This window comes from Stegastes partitus, unplaced genomic scaffold (genome assembly GCF_000690725.1).
Source record: "Stegastes partitus isolate 25-593 unplaced genomic scaffold, Stegastes_partitus-1.0.2 Scaffold1397, whole genome shotgun sequence".
Lineage (NCBI taxonomy): Eukaryota > Metazoa > Chordata > Actinopteri > Pomacentridae > Stegastes > Stegastes partitus.
In genome coordinates, this window is record NW_007579128.1 from 1 (window position 1) to 8709 (window position 8709).

The window sequence follows — 8709 nt, forward strand, 5'->3', positions numbered from 1 at the left end:
AGGTTTTTATTAGAAATTATAACAAGTGTGGTTATATAAGACTATAACAAATCGTATACTCATCAAAGGCGTGCATTTGATCTTATAAACGACATGCAAGCATGTAAAGTACATGCAGATCTTAAATGGTGCACTTATAAACCACATGGGCCAGATGATTTCTAAGAGCTTCAGTGACAGAAAATACAGCAAAGTCTAACAGTTCTCTCTACAGCAACCTCGGATGCGTTTGATTGCAAAGTAAGAAACTCTTCATGTAATTTATTCTGTTTATAATTTACAGTCCTGAGTCCAGTGTAGAAAAAGACAAGAGGAGCATCCATCCGATTCCTCGACACGACGTGACTTACATTCTACAAAGTGTGGAGGACCTGAGCGATCAGATCGTTGACTATAATCTCCATGCATCGCATACGTCTGCTGTCAGTATACATGTGTGGTTGGTGTGTGTTGGGGCCAAGCAAAGATCTGTGCGACACACAACAGCAAAGAGCAGAACCCGGAGAATAAGGCATGCTGCTTCTCCTGACGTGCACGTTATGTGGAGAAGGACACGGCTGTAGATGGGAAAACTAAGAGCATGCACAAGCTAACCAGCCAAGTGCTGCGATGTAGACTAGTGAACTGAAATTACGTCACTGTGATGTGAAAATAGAAGATTTTAAATTGAACTTTGGTGTTTTTCTCGTCAGACAAATCTACTGTCTTTGCATATAGAAAACCTTTTCAGATCCGTTTGTGTAAACCCAAAACTACGTGGTGGCAAAGTTTAAGACAACGACTGCTTTTCTTGGAGAAAAGCTCATATTTTTGGAGGCAGTCCTCACTATAATTCATAATGAATTTGAAAAAAAACAGCCACTATCCAGTCAGCTGTAGCGCTGCTCGGCAGGTGGCTTAACAAGTAAAGTACAATATTTTGTAAAATGAACACATGAAGATCTTAAAGTCCTGTGCTGACTGTGCTCCAGTGAAGTTACTGTTAAAATGCATGCAAACGCTGAAAGAACTGAAGCACGACGCCTTAAAAAGAATCTCCCGTTTAGGTGTCAGACGTGGCCGAACGTTGAGATGAAACGCTGTCAGGCAGAAGAAGTTCAGCTTATAAAATCTGAATGAGTCTGGAGTTGTGAGGCCTCAATATGCAGATTTCTGCTGCAGTGACACATGCCAGATGCTCGTCAACTGGGAGGTAGTGGAATCCAGAGAAATGTTCTGTTCTGGCTTGCAATAAAAGTGCCTTAATCCAAAGAGTACACTGTGTTTTTGTGGCAGGCGTCCTGTTTCTCCATTGGTTAGCTCTTCGTGAGGTGGAGCTTGCGGCCAAAGTACTCTGGCGCCGCGTCCAGCAGCCAGTCGGCGTCGACCAAACACAGGTCTCTCATGTAGCAGCGGGACGTGTGCAGCAGCTCATTGAACACCACGTACGCTGGCTTGGCCTGGAAAAGGACGGAGGAGGGGTGGATGGACACGGGCTGGTGGGTGTCCAGAGCCAAATAGCTGCCGTCGTGCTGCAGCTCCGCAGCGTTGATGAACATCCCGTGGGCGAGGCAGCGGCGGACGTTCCCCGTCTCCGCCCCGCACGACTCCAGCTTCAGATTCAGCTGTTAAGACGACAAGGTAGTTTCGTCATCAGTAAGTAATGAGCTGCTGTGATCCAAAACAAATGGCAGTAAGGGAATCTCCTACAACATAAAGACACTGTCGGATATTTTATTAAGCAAAGCTGCACTTTACACAACAATAATAAGTCATTATGCCTGCAAACGGAGCTCATGATGGGAAGTAAATGCAAAGTTAGAGACCAGTTCCTTCCAGTTGATATGCTTAATAAATTGATTCCTTCACACAGGCTGCAACTTACCCATCTGAAGCCTATAAGTACCCAATCAGTGACTGTTGACCACACAGACTGAAAGGCAGTGTGGCTGCACTCACACAGGCACCTTTGCTTTATTCTTTCATGAATCGCTGCCACAGTATTTAACTGTGAAACCACACAGAACTCTCACATTCACACTGTTTTTTATTGATTGTAGCAGATGTGTACCTTAAGGCAGATTTCTCTGAGCTGAGCCTGGACCTCTTTCACCAGACCCATGTTCCTGCCGTTGACAAAGTTCTCCCGACACCACTCCTGTACCGGCAGACATACAGCAGGTCATCAGGTAGCTCAGCAGCAGTTATTTTTGCAGCTTTCAGTTACATGACAGTCTCTTCGCTCCCCTGCTGATCCAGCCGTACCTACCTTGTTACCGCTGACTTTCTTGAACGCTCTGTAAATGTTGAGCAGCGTCATGTGGTCTCCTTCGCTGGAAGTGAACTTCTTGCGTGCAGCGAGCACCTCCTCCCGCCGGGCTGGAGGGTTGTACAGAACCGTGTCCACTGACAGCAGCGACACAATGCTCAAAACCTCCTCGGAACAGGAGTAGTCCGGGGACAACAGGATGGTCTGTGAGACAAAGCAAACAAGGCAGGGAAGTGTTACACCACACTATGCACACGCTCTGTGATTTGCACGAGAGCCAGGTGGCACTGTGGGCTACAGGCTGTCCCTTCATCTTTGACTGAGTCTACAACTAAAGTTACCACCTTGTGCGCCTCCACCAGGCACTGAAGTTACAGTTTACATCTATGTCTGTCCAGATTCATAATATATGGAGTTAGGAATTTAACAGATGGGCACCCAGGGCGAGTGTCACCAAATCAGTGTCCAACAAACTGTGAAATATAGTCATAAAGTCCCTTCTGTTCCTCAGTTATTGTGTTAAATAATGGGCAGAAAGATGTTTTGATACAGTCACCTCATCATTTCATCCAGTTAGACCACTGTGTGAAATTTTGTCATAATTACCAAATTAATTCTTAAATTATGGCTAAAAAAAAAGTTTTTTTTTGAGGTCACAACAATCTTTGACCACCAAAATCTGATGCGTTCATCCTTGAGTCCAAGTGAAGAGTTGTGGAAAATGTGAATACTTTTTTTCAGCGCATTCACGAGAATGGACCGATGTAAGAACAAACCAAGCGGCAACCACGTGCCAAAAACTGCTTGAGTGGCCACTTGGGGTTGGCTTCAAAAGCGACTCAATCTTCGTTAAAGCCCGTCTACAAGGGTCCGTACTATGAACAGAGCTGTGTGTCTGTCCACTCTCCACTTTCAAAGCCCTAATTCGTCGTGAACACAGACGCAGAAAGCTTGACTTGGCTCTTAGAGTATAAGCTTGCCGTTTGGTTTTCTCTTCCCCTTCCACTGCCTGCAAGTCAGTGTTTTCAAAATCCCTGCAGTGATGGTAAACAACCTCCGAGCAGCAACCTGCACATTGAAAATGGTACGTTTTTCCAAGGATTTGGATTTTGCAGTAAAGCGATACAAACAGGCCTGGGTATTTATTTCCCCTACAGCAGAATGATAATGTAATATTGTAGAAATAAGGCGAGACCAGTCTCCAGGGCTGACACATCGCCGTGGAGACGGGTCGAGATACGTCAGACTAGTCAAAATGTCCAACTTCACAGCCTGGTGCAAAAAGAGTTCTGTTCTCTACAGATAACTTCCCTGTTCATGACAACTGGACTTTTTTTTCTGCCCTTTTTGCCTTGATCAGTCAGGATAGTGAGAGAGCGAGACAGGAAAGTTGGGAGAACCTGCAGCAAATGACTATGAGCAGGACTCGAACCAATGACTACCGCGTCAGGGACTATAGCCCCTGTTTATGGGTCACCCACTCAACTAGGTGAGCTATAGGGGCGCCCACAGGAGGTATATTTTTAAAAAGCTGTCCCACCTAAACTGTATTTAGGCTCAAAGTTATGCATTATGAAGAGCGTGGCCAATCTGAATGACATGTGGGCGATGTCATGGGTGCCTCAGCTCCACTCACACCAGCTTTTTGCTCATCTTTAACCCTGAGTAAGGAGACGTCAGGCACTGCTGAGTTGGTGATGATTGGATCCACCTCACCAAATGTCAAGACCGCCCCTTCAGAAACCAGTGGACGATGTAATGAAGGGTTAAGTCCATCTCTAGGTTCAGTCAATTCGACAGACAACCAGAAAACATACTGCTTCCTGTTCTGAGGAAAGAGCAGTACCAGCATATCTTACCTTGGCATATCTGGGCTCCAGAGGGAAGCTGGCCATCTTCTTTCCCAGAGCAGTGAGGAAAACCTGCCCCTCCTTCCTCTCCAGAGCTCCCAGCAGCTCCAAGTGCTCCACAGCAGACCGCACGGCCTCTGAGATCAACGTAACATGTTACTATGAGGACGTCACCACCTCCAGGGTGACCACAAACACAATGATTAATGATCAATCATCTCTTACCAGGGGAAGGTTTGGACATGAAATCAAAATTCATCACATCTGGAATGCCCAGAGCCATGAGGTGCAGCATCACACCAGCTAGGTTACACCTGCAGGACACACACACACACAGATGAGAAACACAGCAGAGGAACTGAGCATTCAATCACGCTGACCTGAATACATCAGCATGTAGGTGAGACTCCTGCAGATCGGTACACGCTGCACTGAGCTTCAGCGTCTGCGTGAAGCCAAACACTTTTTTTTCAATTCAATTCAATTTTATGTGTATAGCGCATATTTACAACAACAAGTAATCTCATAGCGCTTCACAAAGGCAGAGACCTCTGGATCTCAGGCACAGTCATGGGGATAAAGTTGTCGAATTCCAGCTCGGTGTAGAGACGATAGCAGGAGCCCGAGTCCTCCCTGCCGGCTCGGCCCGCTCGCTGCCACGCTTGTGCTTTAGAAACCCGCTGCACCGCCAGCACCTCCAGACCGCTGTCTGAGAGTCACACAACAGTTAAAACAGTTAGACGATCCGACACAACAACAACAACAACCGTGTACAGTCATGTGGAAAGCTAAGCTGGAAAGTGTCGACTTTCTCAATGTGTCTGAACAAGCAGACATTTGATCCTCTGTGAAACGATGCATACAAGGTTCATGTAATCAAACAGATGACAGAAAAACAACAGTTTGTGCCATTTTTGTAATTTCAATGCATAATTGTGATAAAAACAGATCAGCCTCATGGAAACAGGAAGTACATGTATGACACCGTTACAGATTCTTTACAGAATAATTAGAATCCCTTTTATACACCTCCTACTGTCAGTGATGAAAGAAGTGCTCAGATTATTTGTACCAAAGAACTAAAACAGCAAAGTAAAAAATTCAACAACGAGTTAAAGTCCTGCTGTTAAAATACAACTATCACATCCAGTAAGGTGGTTTGTTCCAGTAGTTCCCAACCTGATGGTGTCGCTCCTCCAAGAGGTCACAACATAAATCAAAGATGAATCTAAAAACAAAGCTCTATCTCACAAATCTGCAAATTATGTGGTCCCCAATAGTTGTTTGAATGAAGCTCTATGAGAAGGTTAGAAGGAGAAACTTTCTGGCTGAACAGCCAACAACTCCCCTGACTTTTAGTGAGGAGTTGAAAAACAATGTTTGTTTTTTTCCCACACTAAGAAAGTCGTCTCCATAGCTGCCAGATAAAGAGGAAAAACCTAAGATTTGTCTCTGAAATGTAGAACAGTTAAAGTATTAAGTTACATCACATGTAAATACTTGAGTAAAGTACAAGTACTTAGCTACTTCCCACATGCTGATGTGTGCGTTACTGTGTATGAAGACTGAATCATCTCACCTGGATTGAAGCGTTTGGCCTTCACCATCCCCGTGTCTATGACGTATTTGATCCCAGAGATTGTCACTGACGTCTCAGCGATGTTGGTTGAAAGGATGACCTTCCTGCAGCCCTGAACAAAGTTAGATAGGACAAACATTTTGAGGAGACAACACCAAATGTCTAAAACTGAAAACTTTGTTGAGAGCAGCAGTGCACATAGCTGAGGCATCCTGTCCTTTTGTCGGTGCTACTCTGCTGATCTCCTGCGTGTTTGCTGTTGTATTTACCTTGGGAGCTGGCTGGAAGACCCTGAGCTGCTGTGCTGGGGGCAGCGATGCATACAAAGGGATAACTACCATGGGGCCACAGCCATCCGGCAGATGCTTGGCGATGTCCCGGCATGTCCTCGCCAGGGCCTCGATCTCCTCCTGGCCCGTCATGAAGACTAAGATGTCATGGGACGGAGGTGCCTCCTGCACGCAAGCAGTAAGACCGGGTGTCACAAAGAATCATCCCAGTGCACGAGCATGCACCCAGACTGTTTACTCACAGGCCTGTGTTCCTCATGAAGCCGGAGGAAAAGGACTCTAGTGTGTGTTTGGTTTTGATTTGCGCTTGACCTGCTTGAATGTTATTAAGATTGTGTCTTCAGCTGTATGTTGTGCTTCATCCTCTCTACTTTGTAGCTCTTTGAATGTGTTTCTGGCTCTGCAGCTACTGGTCCCAGCAACTCTACCAGTGTCTATGCTCTCTTGTCCGTTGACCCTTTTCTTCCTCCCCTTTAAACTCATCCTGGTCGAGGCAGATGGCCTCCCTCAGCCTGGTTCTCCTGAGATCTCACCTGTTAAAGTGAGTTTTACCTCTTCACTGTCACTGATGTGCTCTCTCATTGGGGTTTGTTGGGTTTACCATGAATACTATCTAAACTTTCTTTTTAAAACATAGGCAAATTGATATAACACGTAGCTTTGTAGATTCTTAACCATAATATTTAAATTAGATTAATTTGTATTATATTAATATATAGCAGCTGTACATTTTTCCCTTTTCTCTGTTAATCACTTTGTGTTACTTGTCCTTGTATAAAAAGTGTCACACAAATAAAGTCTGATTGACTGATAGTGTGTACGTGTGGAAAACCTAACTGCATCCTATTGTGAATTACTTGAACGGAGTCCTCCCAGCAGACTAGAGAGTAGTAGAACAGCAACAACTACTCATCTGCAGTATCCCCAGCTGTCTGTGTAAGCATCAGCATGGACGTATAATCAATCAATCTGTTGTTTTAAATGTAGTAACGGCAATTTGACCTGCTTTAAACTGGAAATACAGCTGATTATTGAGGACTACCTGGTGGATCTGGAAGACGGAGATGAGTGCAGCCTGCAGGTAGTCTGACTGGGGCTGCTTGGTGTAGTAGATCTGGATGGGATGCTGCCTCCCCTCCAGGTACAACACGGGCGACTTGTTGAAGTACTCGGAGAACAAATCCACATCCATCGTGGCTGACATCACTATGACCTGTGCAGGTGAGACAAACAGGAGAAGTTGACTTTTAGACGTTTAAACAAAAAAAAAAAACTGTATGAGAATCAAAGCAGAGCAAATGTACTGAGTGTTATTGCCCTGTGTTAAGTGTTTCAGTAAAAGACAACTGGACTTATTTCTGCTTCCTGAAGACACCTCCTCTCTCATGCTGGAGGCTTCCTCAGTTCCACTGACCGGTGGGGAGCTCAAGGTGTTTACTGTCACCCCCAACCCACCTGGCTCATGGCCTGTTATGACCAGAGACTCCCATAACTCATATGTGAATTGTTGTGAAACTGCCTGGGGATGGATCTCATCACTGCGTTACTAGTGTCTGATAAGTGGTGTTGTAAACTTCTTCCTATATTTAGAGATGGTCGTTCCAGTATAAGTGGCTTCCTTCCCCCCTCTCTCAACCCATCTGTCTTCTCTGGACATTGTTGTCCTTAAACAAGTGTCTCTTGTCCTTTAGATGAAGTGCTGAGTCTGTTTACGGGGAGCTGGCTCTGTTGTGGTCTTGTGGAGCTGTTGTTTGGTCTCTCCTATATATAGCAGGTCCTTGTGAGCCACGTGATTTAAAGTGGAAATAAATACGTGACACTCCTCCACAGTCAGGGAGAACTGAGGAAGCCTCCTGGATGAGCACTTAGGATGGAAGCACTTAGGACTACCCTGACCTGCACGACTGTGTACATGCACAGACAACTTTAAAAGAAAAAAGAACAACTGGACCTGTCCTCCTACCTTGAGAGGAACCTTGTTGAGCTCTCTGCGCCTGCGCTGAGCGGTCTTAACCACACCGAACAGCACATCGGTGTGCACGGTGCGCTCGTGAGCTTCATCCAGGACCACCACGGTGTAGCGCAGCAGCAAGGGGTCTCCGATGGCCTCACGCAGGAGCATGCCATCTGTCATGAACTTCAGCTTCGTCTCAGCGGAGGTAACATCCTCAAAACGCACCGTGTAACCAACCTAAAAAAAAATAAAGACACTATTTACTAGAAGCATTACAGGATGTGACATGTTGCATGATTCTGAGTGTTATTTAAAAGGCCCCATGCAGTGAAAATCCATCTTTATTGTTTCTGGTTTGTCATAAACTTGGAGGTGTCACTAAAAGTTGTTCATATTTGTAAACATCCACTTCTGCCATTCCTTTAAGCCCCCAGCTTTATAAGTCAGTAATAACTTGACCTTGGTGCTACATATCACCACCAGTCAAGCTCACACTTTGTCTAACGGTGTCCTCCCACTGCTTCCAGGTGAACCATTCAGACTGAGCATCTACTTCACAGTCCACTAAGTTCATTTACTTTCTAGGGCTGCTTCTGCTAATTTCAAAATGTTTCAGCCATGCACGCCCAGCATGTGTGGAAGTGAAGACGCAATGGATTTCTTGTATTGTTTGTGGCGATGTCACCACAGCAATAGCAACATTCTGAGCGTTATGAAGTTGTGCAGCTCATGTCGTTAACCTAGCTTTGATTGTTTGCCCACTGGTCAGAACTCTGTGAAAGCTGTAA

At 45.3% G+C, this 8709-nt stretch overlaps 1 protein-coding gene across 1 annotated transcript in view; it reads right to left on the reverse strand.

The window, feature by feature from the left end:
• dhx33 (DEAH (Asp-Glu-Ala-His) box polypeptide 33) overlaps positions 1-8709 on the reverse strand; it is a 10721-nt gene continuing 2012 nt past the window's right edge. The window contains exons 3-12 of the mRNA XM_008299258.1: positions 7931-8158; positions 7010-7180; positions 5947-6132; positions 5678-5789; positions 4648-4807; positions 4324-4412; positions 4108-4235; positions 2249-2452; positions 2051-2137; positions 1-1604 (exon numbers count right to left, since the gene is read on the reverse strand). Of these exons, the coding sequence (XP_008297480.1) occupies positions 1296-1604; positions 2051-2137; positions 2249-2452; positions 4108-4235; positions 4324-4412; positions 4648-4807; positions 5678-5789; positions 5947-6132; positions 7010-7180; positions 7931-8158 (1674 nt within the window). The 3' untranslated portion in view covers positions 1-1295. The remainder of the gene's footprint in view (positions 1605-2050; positions 2138-2248; positions 2453-4107; positions 4236-4323; positions 4413-4647; positions 4808-5677; positions 5790-5946; positions 6133-7009; positions 7181-7930; positions 8159-8709) is intronic.